General features: G+C 31.8%; 1 protein-coding gene and 1 pseudogene across 1 annotated transcript; one reads left to right on the forward strand and one right to left on the reverse strand.

The window, feature by feature from the left end:
- Positions 1–777: 777 nt before the first annotated feature.
- Positions 778–8,421, reverse strand: LOC125077714 (delta-sarcoglycan-like). Its single transcript, XM_047689719.1, has 6 exons — positions 7,359–8,421; positions 3,304–3,574; positions 2,661–2,850; positions 2,213–2,405; positions 1,712–1,835; positions 778–1,424 (listed from the first exon to the last, which is right to left on the reverse strand). The coding sequence occupies exons 2-6, from the start codon at positions 3,532–3,534 to the stop codon at positions 1,236–1,238; spliced, it is 927 nt and encodes a 308-aa protein (XP_047545675.1). The 5' UTR covers positions 3,535–3,574; positions 7,359–8,421; the 3' UTR covers positions 778–1,235.
- Positions 8,422–13,473: 5,052 nt separating this feature from the next.
- On the forward strand, positions 13,474–17,687 carry LOC125077986 (annotated as a pseudogene).
- Positions 17,688–22,119: the final 4,432 nt, after the last annotated feature.

Genomic DNA, 22,119 nt, shown 5'->3' on the forward strand with positions numbered 1-22,119 from the left:
ACCTAATCCCTGTTAAGGGAATCGACTGACATAATAAAATATCTCAACAAAATACTCAATATATAGACATATTATATAAGTAAAATGTTTTATTATTTTGAATAATATATTTTTAGTTTAGTCAAATATAAAGAAAGTTAACCATGCGATAGATTTAAATATGTATTTATCCTTTATATATGAATTACATATTTAGAAGGTAGAGTGTTTCTATTTAATATATCATTAACAATTAAAACCTCAGGAATGAATCCTAATGTTTTTCCTCGTTGGAAATGGTTTAAAAAAGCCCGTTGTGGTTGCAATTAGGGTGGTTGTAGATAGTAATTACTGGGGTAGAGGCAAGTAGCGGTCGCGCAGCCGCTCGCTGACGTTACGCGACTAACCGCTAAGATTGATTACGCATGGGATGTGCCAGCGACGATGAACAAGAAAATATGAATAAAAAGTGCCTACAAATTATTTTCAATTGCAAAAACAAGAACTTATTGTCTATTGTTATTTAAAATAATAATTATAACTTCACTGTAGATGGGACTGTCGTTGTTTGGTTCGATTACGTGGACTATGGAAAATGCTTACCAATTTTAACTGTTTAGTTATTATACTTTTATTAGACACATTTTGTTTTTTTGTTTTTTAAATACATATTATAATAGTGTTCTTAATGTAAATCCCTCCTTTCGTTCCTTGCATCATTGATCTAGGGAATTGAGATGGTAATTCCTATGTGCTTGTAGTTACACTGGCTGGTTAAATATAGATATAAACGATTCGTTAAATATAGTAACGGGACATACATTGTAATCTAATAAATACATTATTCGTGCTTTGTGCGAATCATCAAAATACGAGTACTATATATTTTTCCATTAGGTCCATAATATCTTATTAATAAAATGAATTGTGTATTTTTGTCTAATAAAAAATATTTAATTATTTACTTATCTTAAGAATTTATAAAGTTATATTTTCAATTTTCTTCGTCATGTGCCTTTTCTATCATTCCTTATAAATAATTTGTGAGGTATGCTATCAAGTACAAATCGTGTGGCCATCATTCGGTGATGGAAATTAGACAGTAACATCCATGCGCTTTGACAGCGCTCAGCTGTTTTCTATAAACATTTTAAAGAACTTTATTTCGTTGAAGAATCGCCTCTTTTTATAGAAAAATGTTTTATTTATAACGTTCCTATATACAGTTTTCCATTTTTAAATAAATTGCATCATATTCATCGGCATAACTCGGTGTCGTTATCTTGCACTGCACATATAGCATCAGATGCTGCCAGAAATAATTTCCCAGATGCGCAAGCGCAGAGCTGGTAAACTTTCTTTTCAATTGAGTTTTTCTGTGAAGTCTCAGTTGTTTTCGCTTCCTTTAAATTGTTTATTATTATATTTGGTGCATCGATTTTAATCTGTAAGCAGAACTTACATTGAAAAATTTAATATTAGTTCCAATATTATACTATTTTTGTACAATTGACAACATCAGACATTTGTCCTCAGGCACAAAAAAAAGGTTTATTAAAAATATTATAGTTTAATAAATAAGGCCGAGTATGAATTTAAAATATTTTGTATAGCAAATGCATGTTTATGAATATTATCGGAGTATAATTGACAGTGGATACCAATTCAAGTAACCGTTAACAGTACAATTTTAACTAGCCGAATTATATAAGTTATTAGTATATTTACTTACAGCTCCCACGACTGAATCCAGTTTAATGTTGCTATGGGATGTTATATCAATGCTACCTGCTCTACTTTCGAGATATATTGACTGCGGGGCCCTCATGTCTAGTCGTCTAGTTAAAGATTCTAATCTAAAAATATAAAATATTTTTTACTAGTATGAATAAGGAAATTGTATACAATATATAGCTTTGTATATATTACTTTTATAAATAAAAAAGGATTTATTTTTATTCTTCTATTCATGGATATTTATATATGGTTTTTGACTTTCTGTGTACTTATTATTTAAAAATTATATCTCGCGATTTCTTAAATATATTCTATAATATAGGAACGGAAAACTTGCAGTTGCCAAATTAGTCTTTAATTATCCGTGCTCTTTAAACATATTTTGAAATCCACTCAATATTTCTTTTTTTCCCGATCACAGCATGAGTAGATATTTCATATACATATATATTATAATTGTACAGTATCGTAGACAGATTTATTCAGAAACACTTACTGTAAATCCGAGCCAGGCGGCGCTCTCACAAGTGGCGTTTGGACAGCACTCCGCACGGCTAAACCGCCTGTGCCATCAACTAACAGAGTTTCAGCGGATACGCGGACCTCCTCCCGAGATGCGAAGAACACGTCACCACCCTTGCCGTCACGAACGTCGAACACTTTCCCGCTGCATTCTACGCCATCTCTCTCTGTAAACATGTGTACAAATTATATTTACGTGCAACAGAACTACAGAGGAATGTATGAATTTATTCAATGTTTTTACGTTCTTATTTTACTCATATAAATATTTTTCGGAGATTCATATAAATAAATGAAAAAGTACGTTTGACTTCGAATAATAAAGGAATTAATTATTTTAAAATTATAATTTGTGTAAACTGTAGTATATTTTTAATCTAAATTATTATACTTATATGTTACTGCTAAATATAAATCCTAACTTATGATTAGTTTGGAGTGTTCCACATGGTCGGGCTCAGAGACCAGAATGGTGAAGTTGCGGTGTGAGTTTAGAGAGATAGGCTGAGCGGGTTGGGACGATATAGTCGAAGCGATGAGATTGTCAACCACCCACGCTTGTCCATCTAGACGGATGCCATCCTTCACTATAGTTATTGGACCTATACCTCTCTGTAACAACATACAGTAAAAAAATAAGAAATAGCAGATCATTTTTGAATATTATAAAAACACATGTTGTAAGAATTAAATAAATATTTCTTACATTTGTTTAGAGGAGCTAGCAATTCTGTTTTTAAAATCTAATAGAAATAACTCGTAAGTGTAAATGTATATTGCAAATTACTTTCCGAGCAAGCATTTTAAATTTTCACGTTTTGTTTTTAAAATTTGTTTCTAAAATTCATCTCATTTTAGTTGGTGAAGATTAGATTAGTAGATTTAAAGGAAACCTTTATGATTCGACTGAAATTCTGACACTTGAATCCACCTAAGAGATGGAAGTGTTGAAAAAGCTTCTAAATTTATTTCCTAATGGATCGAGGTCTTAGCTCAGAAGAAAGACAATTATAGGCAGCTACGTTTCACACATACTACAGCTTTTATAACTCGAATTAAACTTACCGCGGTCAATTTTAAGGAACTTATAATCCACAGCGTTAACGCTATATTTAAAAACACGAGTATCAATAGAAATATAATGATTCCGTATAAGGTATTTCGTCTCCAGCCACTAGTGACCCATCTTGGCAAGCAACCAACTGGTGGGTTTGATACGTTTGATACTACAGCTGCTGGTGGCGGATCACCAGTAGGGGTACATCCCCATCCTCGTATGCCTTCACTTTCTTCCATTTAAAATTTAATATGATGCCTTCCTTATTTCTCTATGAACCTGTAAATATGGCTAATATAATTTGTTGTATTTATTCCTTTCTTATTTTGGTACACACACAGTTTTATGTTTTGATAATATGTTTTGTATCCATTATTGTTTAATGGTAGCAAAAAGGGAAAGCATTATGCACAATTTTACTGAAAAATTTTGAATGAATAAATGTTTTCAAAAAAGCTTTAATAAAAATGATATTTACAACAATGCAAAGCCATTAATCGAAAATATACGACTTTTTCTAGATTAGTAGCGTACATTGCAACTTATGTAAAACCGATAGCTCGAGGCCGGTGTCGGAAAACGTGAGCGCGTAATGGCGATTTGTATGTATTTATAATGAATTTGAGTTTTTTTTTTTTTTAAATGTAATTTACCTATCACTAATATATTTTATATGAAACCAATTAAAGTAAATTAAATAGACTCAAGAGATTGAATAGATTTCGTCAGAGAAATGTTTAATAGATTTATTTTTAAATATTTGTACTAAAAATACTTAATCAAGTAAAATATAATCAATATTTAAACTGAGTGTTTTTTTTAATGAATACATCTCCAACAAGCTAGATGACACCGAAGAATAAAACAATTGTACAAAACGCAGTGCAGTGCACTACTAATGAGCACCGCAGCAAGCGAACAGCGACTAATGAATACCTGTAACACAGGCCTTTCGAAAAACGCTTCTTAAACGGTCTGAGTAGCGTTAATAATATTGTAGCTGTGAGGAAAATTTTCTTTAGCTCGCGTTTAAAGCACGTTGCTTGGTTTCTAATAGTGTTGTATTTAACTGCGGTTACGAAAAAGGAAAAAGGTAAGGTATTAAATATTTTAAAAATATAAAACATAGACGATGAATAAAAATGTTATGTGAGAAATTCATTAATTTAAAAACAATGTTTAGTTATCTATTTACTCACACAAACAATCAGCCTTCTTATACCGGCTAATTACTTTAATAAACATGAAGTAGAATCAATGGACGTTAAATAGCTAATTAGATTAGAAACAGAAATTATTGCTGTGATATAAATAATATAGGTAGTTTTCAAATGGATTTATTTATTAAAAAGTATTTAATGGACGCTTGTGAATCATACACATAATCCGGTAATGGACTCGAAAATATAAACCGTTTTTACATTTTTTCAAAATGAAAATATTCTAAGTAGGTACAATTAGAAGCCTCTATGATATTATATATTTAGATCATATTTCATAAAAGGAAGATTATATGTTTATAATTTTAATTTAAAATTATTAATAAATGTAACTTGTCTTTATCGTTTTTATTATTGTCATATAAAAATATTTTTAAGTGTTTTCTCTATTACATTTTATTTTCCCAAAAATTTAAATGAATTATTTAAAGTTTTAAACAAACATATAACATAATTCTTCTTTTAACTATTATTAATAAATATGTTTTCTATATGTACCTACCCTGCAAATATTTATTTGTTTTATTTGTATTGGGGAACTGTTGTGATGTGGTAATGTGTTTCCTTAATCTATATTAATAGACGAAAAATTAAGAAGACGAGTTTTTTGTTTCGTCGAACTGACAAAAAAAAATACTAATATAAAACGTATACCAGAAGATACAGCGCAAACTTTTTTTGTAATCAATGAATTAAGAAAGTCAATAACGTCAATAAAATTATTTAATAAATACATTCCTTTATTTCAGTCAAATATAAATAAATCTTTAAAAATAGTCTATGACCTTACAGAGCATGGCACTGCGAGACTTTTCGTAGAAATAGTATTATGTGCTCGTTAGTTACTAATTCCTTATGAGTTATTGATTGTTAACAAATACTTTCCAATCATTATAATATACAGTTGGTGGACTCATTAGGACTAGAGCCCTTTTAGATCCCTTTTATTTCATTATTCAATATGCTATCACTGATACATAAATATCACATGCGTGTTCCGAAATAAGCTGAAAAGAGCATTATTTTTAATTAACTGGAATTCGGCCAACAGAGCTCGGAGTTTAGTGACGACTGTACGTAATTTACATCTTAATCGGTTATCTATAACTAGGGTTATAGTCGGATTTGTGACGTAATTTTGATTTAAGCATATAAATGCTTGTGTGTGTTAATTTTTCGTATAACACATGACTTATTATGGATGGAATGCATAGCCGATCAATTTGTATTAAGTTATGTAATATATGGTAATTAAAAATGTGTGAAAATTATTATTATTATTTTTTAATATTTTCTCGTTACTAAAAGATTTTTTTATTAATTAACAATTAAAATTGTTTATACTTTTTTTACAGAAATACTTTCTTAATAAAATTATAAAACCAAACTAGCGTTAAGTTTTTAAGAGAAACCGCTTTTCTATTTAAATACTTTATAGTTAATTTTTGTATTTAAAACTGTTTTTATATTATTGACGTAAGTTTTTTCTTTCATCTATTCACTTACAATCTATAAATAAAATATGTAACTAAAACTATAACAATTAAAAATTTTTTCGTCTGTCAATAGTATAAAACACATTCGGTTTCCGTGTGTATATGTTTGCAAGCTTACTTCTTTGTCGCTGATAAAGAAATACATACAAATTGATCCATGAATGAATTGTAGTTCTTAAGAAGGCCACTAGAAAAGTGCACGTCGGCGTCATTCTATCTTTAAAAAATAAATTTATGCTTAAATTAAACACGGTAAACTTGTTCATATTCAAAGAAAAGGTTATAAAAGATATTAAACGTATTCTGTTAACAAAAAATCCATACATTTTTGTGTAGTTTTTTTGCATAATTTGTATATTAAAAAAATATATGAAAAGATTTAAAAGTATACGAATACACGGTTACTAAACCATTCGTTTCTTAGGAATGACGAGCCGTTTCTATAAGGTCATAATTTACGATACGTTTTATTAGGATGCTTTTAGGATGCGAGTCTTCTATTGAGTTATATTCAACTTCAGTTTACAAATAAAGTGAAATAAACAACTTTTATCTTAATCATCTCAAATGAAAAACACGACTCCACTAAATAATTAATTGAAGCCATTCCGAGTAGGATTATAAAAATACATCCTAATCGGTTCAGGCACAAGTAGAATAACAAAACTCACGGACATACATATATGATTCCTGAATAGTCGTCTAGAGCGGTGTAAAAATACTCAGGCTTGCAGTATAGCTCTGTTGTATCGATCCAAACTACGTTATAATATTGATATTTACATATATATTTAAAATAAAACAGAATCAAATCTTAACTCTGTCCGTACGGATTCGCGACATTAAACCAGTATTTCATATGTTATATTTTAACGGCGACTTTTTGGTAGTCAATAACAACATTTATTTTACATGATTGGACATTGTAGTAGGTACGGATAGTGTTCAATCTATTCAAACCACGAAATGCACTTTTGAATCGGTCTGCTCTCTGATGCTATTTTCAGGCTGTTATTTCAGTTGACAGCTGTTTTAAGAAGAAATAAATTTATATTTTAGTTTAGTTTTGGGATTCATGTTGCCAGTATTTATGCATCCCAGGCATGTTAAAAATAAAATTATTAATTATTAACATAAAATTATTTAACTGTTATTGATTTATTAATGTAACCATATTAAAACTAGATATTTCACATATTATGAAGGTATGTGATTACGCATGTAATTTATGTTTTGAAATAAATAGTGAAATGTAATAAAACATTTTATAGCTCGAATCTAAGGATGATGTACAAATCCTTTTATGTTCACGTATATTTAATTCAGATATGTAACTAGGCACGTTACCTATATGGTAGTTGCTGCGGGGTCTGTCGCCTTTGTTGTTAAAGCTTTTCACCTCAATACAATGGCCGGCGCTTAAAAGTGAATATAACCATAGATGATAGACGTTGATATCGTGAACCAATAATTTCATATATAGGTATTTAAATTCAATTGCTCTTCCACAAATATTCACACATTTATTAAAATAAATATATACATAAACGTATCATATATTTTAGTTTTGGTATTTCAAAAACTGCTATTTAAACATAATTGAGAACTATTTGCAACAAAAAACAAACAAAAAATATATATCGAATGGATTCTGACTTAATAAGATGAGCTAGCTTTAAGCTTTGTAAGCCGAGTATTGACAGCGATAGGCCTTTGTTAACGATGCAGGCGGCTGCACCGGGCGAGTGATGTGACTGAGACTAGATAAATTCATAGGTGCTAGAAGCAACACTCAAAATATCTGGCGCGAAGCGAGGCAAGGCGGGCGTGCTCTAGAATATAATATCAGGCGGTAAAGTGGCTCGGGCGACTCTCGCGCGCGGCGCCCTCAGCGCCACGCTTCTGGCCTCCGTAATAAACGATAAAGTGCGAAAATAGAACCACAACGGATATCGCTGTGCTTTTCACGTAAATAAAATACCGATACTCGCTGCATTCCTGCCGTTTGCTTATATTCCTGTTTTTGTTTTACGAATTTGGGTATATCGATCGATCTCACGCCGATGTTTAAAAATAAGTGACTATGCCACGTTAACAGTGCAAATGAAAGTAGGTAAATTGGCTGTGTCCCATTTTCATTGAATTGCATTCGAAAAGCGGGATGAATTAGAGTTAATTATAACTTCATTGCCATCTATAAAAAGGGATTTCGAAGCTGATAGTTTCAAAGTTATTTTCTGTTTCGATTTGTTTATGGGAGTGTTCTGTGATAACAGTCAAATCGTCTATTTAAACACTGTCGTAAATCAATATTTCATGACACAACACCTGATTCAAAACACAACGATTGAACATGATAATTTAATAGTGGCGTACGGTCCAACGGACCACGCGGTTCTAAGTTTATGACTGGACTGAAAGCAGCGTGCGCGAGAGACGCCGATGCCGAATCTGCCTCGTTTTGAAGTTCTGCATTTTTAATAAACGCCTGTCTCACGCGGGACATAACTCGGATGTGCTCCAGATACAGCTGAGCCCCACTTTATTATGAATTCCAGTTAACGTTATCATTATCTGGCACCTTTCCGTAATTTAGTTAATAATATACGCTCCAGTGATGAAGTCGCAACTCATTATGAATGATCACTTTCGTTATTACAATCCTTAACTAATGGCTTAATTGTTAACTATGTGTATGATGATATAAATAAAGATATGTTAAATATAAAGTTAAGTGAATTATGGTGTTTAATTAGGGTCGTACGATTCATAAAATTAAATAGCTGAAGTGGAAGTGAAAACAAAACGTTCCGGAGTCTGTTTGTAAATCATATATCATATCACTGTCATTGTTGACCTGCCTTGTCGTCCCGCCTTAAATAAGAGGTAAACTGAGGGTACGGTTGCAAAATTTCGTCTAGAGCCGCTTAAAAAGTTTAGCATTTCCTCACAACTTTACAATAAAAATGAAATCGTATACGAAACTAAAAAACATATATTTTACGCCATAGCCTACTTTTGCATGTGGAATTTGCTTAGAGCACATTTTAAAAGTATAATCAAGCAATTACAATTAAAAATGTTAAGGTACACTTATTTTATACACTGAATTTGTTAAAGAATTAATACAGTCTTTCAAATATTAAACTAAAAACCTTCCAGAAAAGTTTAAATAAATGTTTTTATTAATATTGTATTTTTTTTGTAAACCGTACCCAGTAAGATATGGTAAACTTGATTAAATGTGGAACTAGTTTTATATTATTTATTATTTGTCGGTTGACAGACAGCACAAACAAACTAATATTACCGCAACACAGGATCGCTCTTGCGTCGTCTTTATGAATGAATAATGCGGTTATTCCAGGCTTGCACGTTACAACAGAGTGTTTTGCATATATCAATTTGTTATATGTTGACAACTTTTTTCTTTTAATATTAATGAACTGAATGCGATTTATTGCAAATATTTTCCGAAGGATATTAATCTTTTAAAGGGCACACGCGGACACAGTAACGTCATCGATATATGTGTATGTACTTGAATTTGTTGCTATTTTGAGTTTTATTTTGTATAGGATACTAGCCATAGGAAAGGTAGCCTTCCGGTTATAGTACTTCAAACGGTTATAGTATAGGTTTTGACACAAGGTTTATGCTTCCAGTCACCATGATTTTTCTTCAGCGTAGTGATATTTCAGACAATTTACCCTGAAATAATTTAAACTGAAATAAACCCCCAATTAATTGTGCGCTTAAAACTTCCTCATGAATAACTCCGTCCTTTAATAAAATCCTTTTGGTAGTTTTTGAGTTTATGGCACTCAGATAAAGAAACATACGTTGCGGAAGAGACTTTGTTTTATAATTTGTAGTAAATACTAGACAAATAAAAATAATAAAAAACTGTTGCTAATTTACTTATAATGTTAAATACTATAATATTAAATAATCATCTCTATAGGTCTAGAATATATTGCATGATATGTAAATTAGTAATTCCTTATGTCATAAATGTATACGCCTCTTAAAGTTTAATTTATTAAAGTATTCGGATTAAAATAATGGACAGTTTAAAAAGAATACATGATATATATTAGCAGTGCCATGTAGTGGTGCGTTAAAGATGAGCAAATAGTATAAAATTATCTGTGGAAAAATGTTAAACAGTCTCAAAGTCTATAAAATTCCAGACAGATATACGAAAATCCTTTTTTATACATAACGTTCATTTTACATTACTTATAATATAGTTAAGGGAAAATACAGTTTTATTCTGGGACTAAAGGGCAATGAGGACTTATTGGATGTCACGAAATGTATCCATCCAAGTTTTTATTGAAGTGGTAACTGCTGCCCCCGGGACATAGCGTGCAGGCACTTTTTAGATACTTACTATTTATTTTCTGAACTTGACGATATGAGCCTAAGGTTATGATTGTGGCGATGAGTGTGGCGAAACTAGCCTAATCTTGCGTTTCAATACTTTTACTAGTAAATTTCCGTTTATAAAAACCAGTAATTTTTAATATATTCAACCATTTTCAACCGGCTTCTTTATTAAGAAAAAACTTTGAAATATACTAAGGCAATATAAATGCAATATAAAAGTTAAGATATAAATCTTATTTTGTCAAATAATATGCCAACTTATTATGTCATACTCGAGATGGCACGACAATGCGATACGTTGATTTTAACATAGGACCGAACATGAGTTCAAAAGCAAGCAAAAACGTGATAGGAGATACTTTTTGTGTGTTTGTTGTGTTTGTAAAGGAAAATGTTGTGAGGAAGCCTGCATTTAAGGATTTGCATTTTGACATACGTGTTTCGCAACCACATTAGAGTACAGTGGTGGAATAAGCTGCAAACCTATTCCTTAGGAGAGAGGGCTCTTGTCCCGAAATAGTATATTTACGGGCTAATATTTTGTTTTACTTTTATTATGTGTTGCGTTGTTGGAAAGAAAATCGTCAGTTCAGAAGAAAGTTGGCCAAAACCTTCAAAATACCTACAAAACTTGTTTGCGAAATACACAGCTGATAAGTCTGCACCAGTATAGTTATGATGAATGAAATACACGAACAGCAACTTTAAGCTCGATTTACTGTATACATTTTAAATATTTTTCGCATATCAAATTGTTTTACACAAAGTATCAAAGTTTAGTTACATTTTGATCAGTAGCTTTGAAAATTGATCGAAATAAAATCAATTATTTTATTACACAAAATTATTGGGATTTTTTTGTCTTATCTCAGTACTTTAACAAATGCAATAGCTTTCAATATTCATATATTCATAGTATAAAAGTTTTGGATGAAAAAATTTAACAATACTTGTGCCAAATCAAGTCGGATACTAAATGTAGCTAGTTTTTTTTTATATCGTCGTCGCCTTTATTATTAAAATTTATTTTCTATAATCGGAAAGGAAGGTTTTATAAGCTTAACAAAAGTAAATATATTAAATTAGAAACATTAAATGTGAATAATATTTTAGTGACAATTTAAATTCATAGCATCGATGTTGATTCGCTTGACGGAAATAAAACAGTGTCGGTTCTAAGCGACACGATTTGACGTGATTACGAGCAAGTGCTCGGATGTGATTCTCGTTTAATTCAGGCACTGTTGCCACTCGATCCTGTTTTAGGAAACAATCCCCCTGATCCCTGCGTGATACTGCATAATGTCGTCCGTGCCCCTAGATCTGCCACTAAATCTATCAATTTAAGATTTTTTTCCCTCACCATAGAGATTACTTTTTTCTAAATAGGCGATTGATATTTTAAAATAAAATCTGAAATAATACTTTGTTTTATAATTTATGCAAAAAAATTAAATTATATAAAACCATAATCATTAAAGTATTATTATATTAACAATTAAACTTTCACTCATTTGTTAATTTTTTAAGCATTTGGAGGGTAATGAAAACTTAAATGACATAGTTTAATAGATGTGTTTTTATAATAAGTAATTATATTTTAAAGTAAAAGTGAACAAACCGGCAGAAATGGCGCGTTCTGAGCCAAAGTTTCCCATCATACCTGCGTCACTTTAAAATTGAAAAACTTTTGCAATGCCTTTCTTATGGAAATAGTTCGCGTTTACGTTTGAGTGAGTTGTCATTGTGAGGATTCAACGCTGCAGTCTCATTGTAATAACACTTTATATTACTAATGGAGTATACATAGAACGGCTTCAAACTACTCACATAACTTTTAAAAATTACCTCTCGAATTCATTTCACATTCAATATAATAGAAGATCCAAAGTGTAATTAGACTTATCTTAATAATATAATAAATGTGAAAGTTTGGATAGATGGATGTTTGATACTCGATTACGCCAGAGCGTCTGAATGGATGTGAATGAAATTTGGCACAGAAATAGATTATTGTCTGAAATTGAGCATAGATTACTTTTTTCCCGGAAAAGTTTACCCTGCACTGCCCTTTATAGAAGATACTAATAATTTATATCCGAATGTACCTCGTGCTTGCTACCTTATAGCAACTACGAAAGTGAACCGATCGTTATCATATTAGATGTAGAGATTGTTCGATACCTATTAAATTGATTATGTTTTTTGAAACATAAAGAAGAATATAATATATGTTGTCATGATATAATCCAATGGATAAATTATAGTTAAATAATTGTTTACTTGTCTCTTTTGAGACTAAAGTCAGTAGTAATTATAGTTGAGTATTTTTAGGACAGCAAAATGCACGGTGCGATAACTCGTGTAAATCCACATGAAATATTGATACAGTTTCGTGTAAACGTGTAACAAATGCGGTAATTTAAGCCACCTGCCGGCGGCCGCGACTCGCGCCTCGTGCCGGCTCGGCACCAGCTTTTGAATTCACCTTATATTTTCGATACATCAATTATTTTGCATATATTATATTATTTTATTATGCGTATATTGTATTATTTAGAATTATTAATTATGAAGTATTATTTGAGTATTGCATATTTTCATTTTGAAACGTTCTAGAGTTTATTGAACTTGAAATTTATTATATTAGTAAGTGTTTATAATTTTAAACTTTGTTAATAATTATTATTTAAGGATATTTAAGGATTTAGTAGTTTTGAATGTTACTTATAAATTAAAAATAGCCTTTATTAGTACAGTGATATTTATTTGTTATTTTAATTAACTTGATAATCATTTCGTAAAGGTTATTGGTAGCGTTAATCAATAGAATTGTAAAAAATTGGTTTAAAAAAATATGGTATATTGTGAAATATCTTGCTATTATGTCAATTTACACGGTAATTGATAGAGGCACTATAGTATGATAATAGACAATAATAATAATAATGATAATAAGCCCCCCGAAACCCAACCACACGTCCTGATTGACCATCTAATCACGTGGGGGGCGGACACACGATAATTAAATTACTGGCGTGGCAAACGTGGCAATGGTAACCCATTTAGTATGGAGACGCGTAGTAAGAAGAAACGTATAGGGCCGCTACCCGGGGGCGATCGCCGGGGCACACCTGGAGCTGGCGCTGGGTGTGACAGCATGCGGACCGTCAGCGGTGAGGAGTTGAGCAGGCGGGCTTCTCCCGATAAATTCCACACTACAGCCGGTCGTCGTGAGTTGAACAGGCGGGCTCACGGCGTTAATGCTACAGCCGCTACCGATGATGAAATTAACAGACTGACAGACAGAACAAGTAGCCCAATAGAGCCTTATAATTGTCCTAACACTTCATCATACACACCCTCCGTCCAGTCATCACCTTCCACTATTAGCTTAAATACAGAACCACACTTACCAGCTTTGAATGTTGCGCGGGAGGCGAATGCCTTTTTGCCCGCGTCCACCAAGGCTGGAAAACCGAGAGTTCGCATGAGATGGAGCAAAGAGGTAAACTCATTTATCATGCGAACATATTACTATATTACCAATTTAGAGACTGACATGACCACATATAGACAGAAGATGCATGAACTTTTTACACAAGAATACCCAGGGATTACGGTTACAGAACAGCGAATTTCCGATCAGAGAAGAACTATAGTAAAAAACAAACTACTAACCGAAGACGAATTGAACCGATTAAAAGAAGAAGCACGTATACAGCTACAACAACACGACGTTACTACACCATTACCCCGAAATCCGTCTCATTCAGAATTTCACTCTCAAACAGAATCTTTTACAATACCAAACACACAAAACACACACACATCAGATATGTCAACACAAACTGAATCTGTAACGATAATATTAGAAAGCATTAGCAGCCCGTAAATGTCCCACTGCTGGGATAAAGGCCTCCTCTCCCTTTGAGGAGAAGGTTTGGAGCATATTCCACCACGCTGCTCCAATGCGGGTTGGCGGAATACACATGTGGCAGAATTTCGTTGAAATTAGACACATGCAGGTTTCCTCACGATGTTTTTCTTCACCGCCGAGCACGAGATGAATTATAAACACAAATTAAGCACATGAAATTTCAGTGGTGCCTGCCTGGGTTTGAACCCGAAATCATCGGTTAAGATGCACGCGTTCTAACCACTGGGCCATCTCGGCTCAATAATATTAGAAAACGAAGTTAATACTTTAAACGCACAAAATCCGATTACTGAAACGTACATACAAGAAATATATGATAAATTTAGTACAACTTTATTGCAATACTCAGGAACGGATCCACTAATACGTCCTCGACTTCCTAAAATAAAATATAGCCCACAACTCTACAATTTAATTCAAATATTTAACCAAAACATATTAAATATATTTATTTCAGAAGATACACAGCTAATAGACGTACATACCCTCATATACTGTACAGCATTAGTAATAACAGAAGAAGTAAATCCTAAACAAATAGAAAATATGCAACGCACAAAAACTAAGCAAACTAATAAACCACCGTGGCAACAAAGACTCGAAAAAGATATCGAAAAACTCAGAGCGGACTGCGGTAGACTAACTCAGTATATTTGCAATAATAATAGATCAAATAAAGTAGTAAAAAGAGTAGAAGAAATATTCCAAAATTGTATTATACACACTAAACATGACAAAAATAATAGAAAGCCAGAAGAATATTTGGACACGTTAAAACAAAAACTCGCTCTTAAAGTTAATAGACTCCGAAGATACAAAAAAGCACAACAGCGAAGAAATGATAACGCCATCTTTACAACGAATGAAAAACTCTTCTATAGAAATTTACAAAAACCACATACTCCCACTAACACAGTAACTGACAGGAACACAGACGTACCTACTAAACAAGATCTAGAAGTATTTTGGTCTGGTATATGGGAAGAACAGGTAAGCCATAATTCAAAAGCATTATGGATAAATGACGAAAAAATAGAATTTAGTATAATAAAAGAAATGGAATTTGTAGAGGTAACCGAAACAGATATAAAAAACATAACAGCAAAATTACACAACTGGAAATCACCAGGCATTGACAAGATACACAACTTCTGGTATAAAAAATTAACATCATTACATAAATGCATAGCGAAAAATCTAACACATGTCGTATTAGGACAACAGAAAATACCCGAATTCATGACAATAGGAATAACTTACATGCTACCAAAAACCAAACACTCACCACAACCTTCCCAATACAGACCAATCACATGCCTACCTACAATATACAAAATCTTAACATCAGCCATTACAAACAAAATTAACACACACATAGAACAACACAATATAATAGCAGAAGAACAAAAGGGGTGCAGGCGGGCCCATATGGGATGCAAGGAATAATTAGTTATTGATTCCACAATTCACAAACATGCTGCCACAAAAAATAGAAATCTCCATTGCACTTATATAGATTATCAGAAAGCTTTTGATAGTATTCCACACTCTTGGTTAATTCAAATATTAGAAATATATAAGATAAACCCAAAAAAAAAAGACTTCTTGCGTAAAATAATGTCATACTGGAAAACAACACACACCTTAACTATGGCCAAAATACTATCGTTACACGACATATACAGATTAAGAAAGGGATCTATCAAGGTGATTCCTTGAGTCCCCTATGGTTCTGCCTCGCCCTTAACCCCTTATCGCATCTATTACACCGTTGTCGAGTAGGATATCCTCTTAAAAGTATAGAGGAAACCATTATATCACATCTGATTTATATGGAAGACATAAAATTATATGCAAAGAGCGATAAAGACATGAAAAAACTAATAGAAGTAACAAAAGAGTTTAGCACCGATATCAACATGCAATTTGGATTAGATAAGTGCAAAACAATACATATAATAAAAGGCAAAATAAAACCGGGTAACTACGCAATAACTTCTTCTGATACAATAACAGCTATGGAACCCACAGATTTATATAAATACTTAGGCTATAATCAACTTAAAGGACTCGATCATACATCAATCAAACATACACTTACAATAGAATATAAAAGACGAATAAACGTTATATGTAAAACTCAACTCTCTGGGAAAAATCTTATAAAAGCCATTAATACATATGCTATACCTATACTGACATACTCATTTGAAATTATAAAATGGACTAAAACTGACATAGAACAAATAGAACGAAATACACGCACAATTCTAACAAAACACAATAATCTCCACCCTAAATCTGCAATAGAGCGCCTAACACTCAAAAGACAAAATGGAAGAAGGGGATTGATAGATATTTATAATCTCTGGCAAAAACAAATTAATACACTAAAAACATTCTTTCATTTAAAATCTCGCACTAGTGATATACATAAAGCAATAGTTGTAAATGACATTAACTACACCCCATTAAATTTAAATGAGCAAGGATATCATATGAATGACTGTATTGATGATCCTCAAAAGCAAAAACTAGAAAACTTGAAAAAGAAGGTACTACACGGACGCCACCCACATGACTTAGAACAGCCCCACATTAATACAATAGCATCAAACAAATGGCTCAAAATAGGAAACCTTTTCCCAGAAACCGAAGGTTTCATTATAGCAATCCAAGACCAAATCATTAACACGAAAAACTACAGAAAATATATTATCAAAGATCCCTCTATCACAAATGATAAATGCCGTAAATGTCATATCCAACCAGAGACTATACAACACATAACAGGAGCGTGCATAACCCTTACACAGACAGACTACACTCATAGACATAACCAAGTAAGCAATATCGTTCATCAAAAACTAGCACTCAAACACAAACTTGTACAAAACACAAAAACGCCATATTACAAATACGCACCACAAACAATCTTAGAAAATGCCACACACAAAATGTATTACGATCGAGGCATTCTTACCGATAAGACCATTCACTATAACAGACCAGATATAACTCTACAAGACAAAATAAATAAAGTCACTTACCTTATAGACATAGCAGTACCCAATACGCACAATCTACAGAAAACTATCGCTGAAAAAATAAATAAATATAATGAGCTCAAGGAAGAAGTTACAAGAATCTGGAAACAAGAAAAAGTGTACATCATCCCTATAGTTATCTCCATAACTGGTGTCGTCCCAAACCATCTCCTCCATAGTCTAAAATTATTAGATCTAAATGAGTCCCTTTATATCCCAATACAGAAGGCTGCTATCTTGAACACATGTAGAATAGTAAGAAAGTTCATGCAATTAGAAGAGACTGACACAACATAATTACTACACATAAATATTACATACATAAATAACACACACCACATACTGCATTCACTTGATTTATATCCGTGAATGTAGTTTACACCAGCTTAAAGGCTGAGAAAAACAAAATTTCCGAAAATGATAATAATACACATATAAAATATATAAAAAGAATACCTTGATATAAAAAATAAAAGTCTACATTCTACAATGGCATTGCCAACTTTAATAGACTTGTAATAAAAGTTTTTATTTCAATTCATTTCAATAAACCATACTTTTATTTCATCATACAAAAATATTTGGTAGAGTTGCAATTTTGAGTAATTTTTAAAATTTTTATTTATAAATACAACATTTTATTGATAGCAAACTCCGAAAAACATTGTTAAACACCAGAAGTAAAAGATAAACTTGTAATACCAAGTTTCCCTCCGCAAAGTTATCTTAAATACATCCATCCTTTGGCAAGGCATTAGATTCTTTAATTAAATCTTGCAAATACTTTTAGTATTGCTGTTAAAAAAAGAATTAATAAATAACGCTACTCAATTAAAGTTTATTTTGATGCAATAGAGTAAGTATACAAGATATTCATGAATTATATAAATATAATTATAAACAATTAATATTCATTTATAATTTAAAAAAGTGGCTACTTAGTGTCTTTGGTAACTTTACATTTCACTTAAGAAAATGACGATTCAAAATAACTCTTAAGGCTATTTGTGTATTGTATATTTTCATTTTGACACGATCTAGAGATTATTTAACTTTAAATATATATGCAAGTGTTTGGTCTGTGTCTATAATTATTTAAGGATACAGGAGTTAGTAGTTTTTAATGTTATTTTTTAATTAAAAATAGCGTTTATTAGTACAGTAATATTTACTTGTTATTTTAATTAACTCGATATAACTATAATCATTTCGTATCTAAGCTTTTCGGTGGCGTTAGTTCGACAAAAGAATAATTTTAACCAAATAATTGTATTTATCTTCGCAGGAGATTATTTACAGAAACATTTATAGAGACATGCTACTTCGGCGTGTTGATTTAGGACTACTGAATGGGTATCAGGGGCGCCTTCTTTTTTGCGTTTGCTTTGAGGGTCATAATGGAAGTAATTCAATATAATCCAATAAATAATTTACTTCACTATTATAGTGAAATCTTTAGTTAATATAATAATTCTATAAAATATCTATTTATATAAGTACTGTAAAACAGTACCTTTTTATCTTGTATTTGTCAACCGATTTTTTTAGTAACCATAGAAGATTCAATGAGGCCAATAAAAAAAAATTGCAAAAATGAAAAAAAAAAATTGTTCGAAATATGAAAATTCATGTACAGTTTTCTTAGTTCTTATATAATATTTGATGCTCAAATTTGTTCAATCACTGGAACACTAGCATATAAGTAAATAATTTTATAATTTAGATCATAAGTAAAAATACATCTAACGTTGGAAAGGATTATTTTATTATAAGATATGTACTTGAAACGATTTCTATATCTTCATTCAATTATATTTTTCCGAACTGGGTGGAGTTGGTAGAAAAGAGTCCAGTAGTAATGGCGCAATCATCTAATGAATGCTTCCGGGCAGATAAGCTTCGATTAAATGGTCTCTTTATTGCTAAAGGAAAGGCGCGTTCCCTTTATGTTCACATTCAGATATCAGCTAGATAAACCGATACAGATATTTAAGATACATATGTATAAATAAAAACTCCCTAACTCACGAACGTTACATTTATCATTCATACCATAAAGGCACATTGAATATAATTGTAAGTATTTGCATTTAAATATCAATTACATTAATAAATTATTTCCGCTATAAAGACGGCGTGGCGCGGTTAGATTTCAAGATAAGTGCTGTTGTATGTATGTAGGTAAGGCTCTACAATTTATCGCCTGCATATCCTTTCAGCGGGTAGATAATGACCGCAGTAAAACGTTTAAGCACGGAATAACTGCTGCTGGGAGCCGTTATTACAATATTATGAATGGCTATCCTCGCGGCGGCGGCGCTTGGTAGTAGGGCGAGCGTCTCGCTCTTCGCCCTTTTGTGAGTTCTTTGTGCATTACAAAGTTTTGTACTGTGTGGAATCTTTCTAATTACTAAATAACACATGGATTTAACATTTATTTGTGAAGTGATCTTAATCTTCTTTGTCTTGGCACGTTCACACAAATGAGTAATGTTTATATTCGCGATTTGCTTTAAAAAATGGACCCTATGATCTAAGATCAACTTCGAAGTGACGTTGTAAGGGGAGAGTCATGCATGTATATTTTCGAGAAGGAATTGAACTCGCGTCCACCAGTGTATAAGGTTTCCTACGTCAGTCGTCAGTGGTAATCGTCGAGAGAAGTCGTGCGAACATAAGACAAATTGATATTTTGAATACAGGTACTTTAATTTTATTGGTTTAAATTGTAATAAGATTCTATTTTTATATAAATTATTGTAAGATCAACTTGTCTTAGAAATTTTAGACATTTTTTAAATTTGAGGCAACATAGACTGCGTTAGGCGACATTTACTGATTTGTTTTTAATGTATATAAATTATTCTGTCGTAGGTGTTTCTTGAATCCTAAGTGTACTATTTAGAAAAGTCTGAATCGGAAAAAAGATTGTAAGTGCGGTGGTAAGTCATTTTTTACCTCGTAATTTATACGTCTTTATTCAGGTCACGGGTTGCCGTTGTTAGATTTCATTACGATCTGTTAAATACTTTAACCATGATGAGGTCAGAAAAATACAGACAGAGCTTTCATATTTATAAAATTAGCATAGACACATATTAGTAGACCGATAAGGGTCCATATATAATTTATTTTTTTAAATGCATCAAACTTTGTACCATTTGTACCATTATATTCAGCGTGTTTCAGAGAACGCTTTTAGCTAAACATTATCATACAATATATGAATTATATTATATAATATCGTATAAAGCCGGGTCTGCTAGTTATCTATTTATTAAAACGGAAGTCAAAATATTGTATCTTTACTAAAATTACAAACGGACGAAGGAGTATCACATTTGGCACTGTTAATAAAACATTACTCACACTAACATGGGTTCGACCCACGCACACACACATTTCAGAAGTATTTAAAATAAAAGATTTATTCATTCTTTTGCCAATGACAATGTATTGTACTCGTATACTGACCAGATATTGTCCTTGAGAGCCTAACTTTCCCTATGTTTAGAATCAATATATCTTATATTTCTGTTAGCAATGTATTCCTGCCAATGAGCGAACTCTAGTTATTATAAATAATAAGCAAAATAAATTATAACTTTTACTTACATATTTATGAAAATATCAAAAAACTATTTTATTTTACTTAAAGCAGACAAAAACCTTAAAACTCAAATTTATATAAAATTTGAAGTATAATATGTTTAAGCATTCTTACCTTGGCTTAGATTAAAAAATATATTTTTTTTATAATTTCATTCCAATAGTTTCTATTCAAATTTGAGGAAAATGTGGACACATATAGATATCTGTAAAATAAAAAAAATAGTACCTATTGTAAATATATATAATTTAATTCGCACGTACATATGTAATAATTACGTATGAACTTCCTATATCAGTGTCAACGATATGTCAGGGAAGCGTGAAGAGATCTAAAACTAAGATTATACGTACCACACATATAGCAGTTTCCTTAAAGCAGCAGTGGCTTGTCCTACCGCGCAGGATGCAGGCAGGCTTTGCTTCGGGCTGCGAGTAATTAGCAGCGCTTTCCTTCCGTTCTCGCCGACTCGCAGTCACTGCGCGCCGCCCTTACAACTGCTCCGCGCTCTTTGCCTTCTTATAATATGACATCGTTTCGTTATGTACAAAAAATATCGCCGTACTATATTTTTTTCAAACAAAGGAATGTTTTTCAATAGAAACCACATCGCAGAATTTTGCTCATTAACCCCTCTTGAATTTTAGTAATAAAATATAATTTGTATGATGTGAGGTACAATGTCTTCGCTGTTAGGCGTATCATCAAATAGATATACATTGTTGTTAAATTTGTAAAGAAATCGCAAATTATGTTGAATACGTTTTATGTTATGGCAATTTCGTTTAATTTAAAAAAATAAAACGCTCCTTATGTTCGTATTCAAATCGTCATCGCACTTTAAATTCCTCATAATCCTTCCAATTGTGAACCGACGAGTAGCGCACGGGTCGCAGTAATCAAGTCGGCTTCAACTGGATTTCATTCCCTACACTGGCTTGGAAAACTCCTTCAATAATATATTTCTCGAACATAAAAGCAGATTACTTTTTTACTTTAGCATCTTCATTAATTTTATAATAATCATTAAGCAAAAATCGAGTGGGCAAAGTTTGTGGTACGGCATGGTATTTTTAAATTGCACTATGTTAAATCCAGTGGAACTCGACATGGTGTGTG

The sequence above is a fragment of the Vanessa atalanta genome, chromosome 4 (assembly GCF_905147765.1).
Source record: "Vanessa atalanta chromosome 4, ilVanAtal1.2, whole genome shotgun sequence".
Taxonomy (NCBI): Eukaryota; Metazoa; Arthropoda; class Insecta; order Lepidoptera; family Nymphalidae; genus Vanessa; species Vanessa atalanta.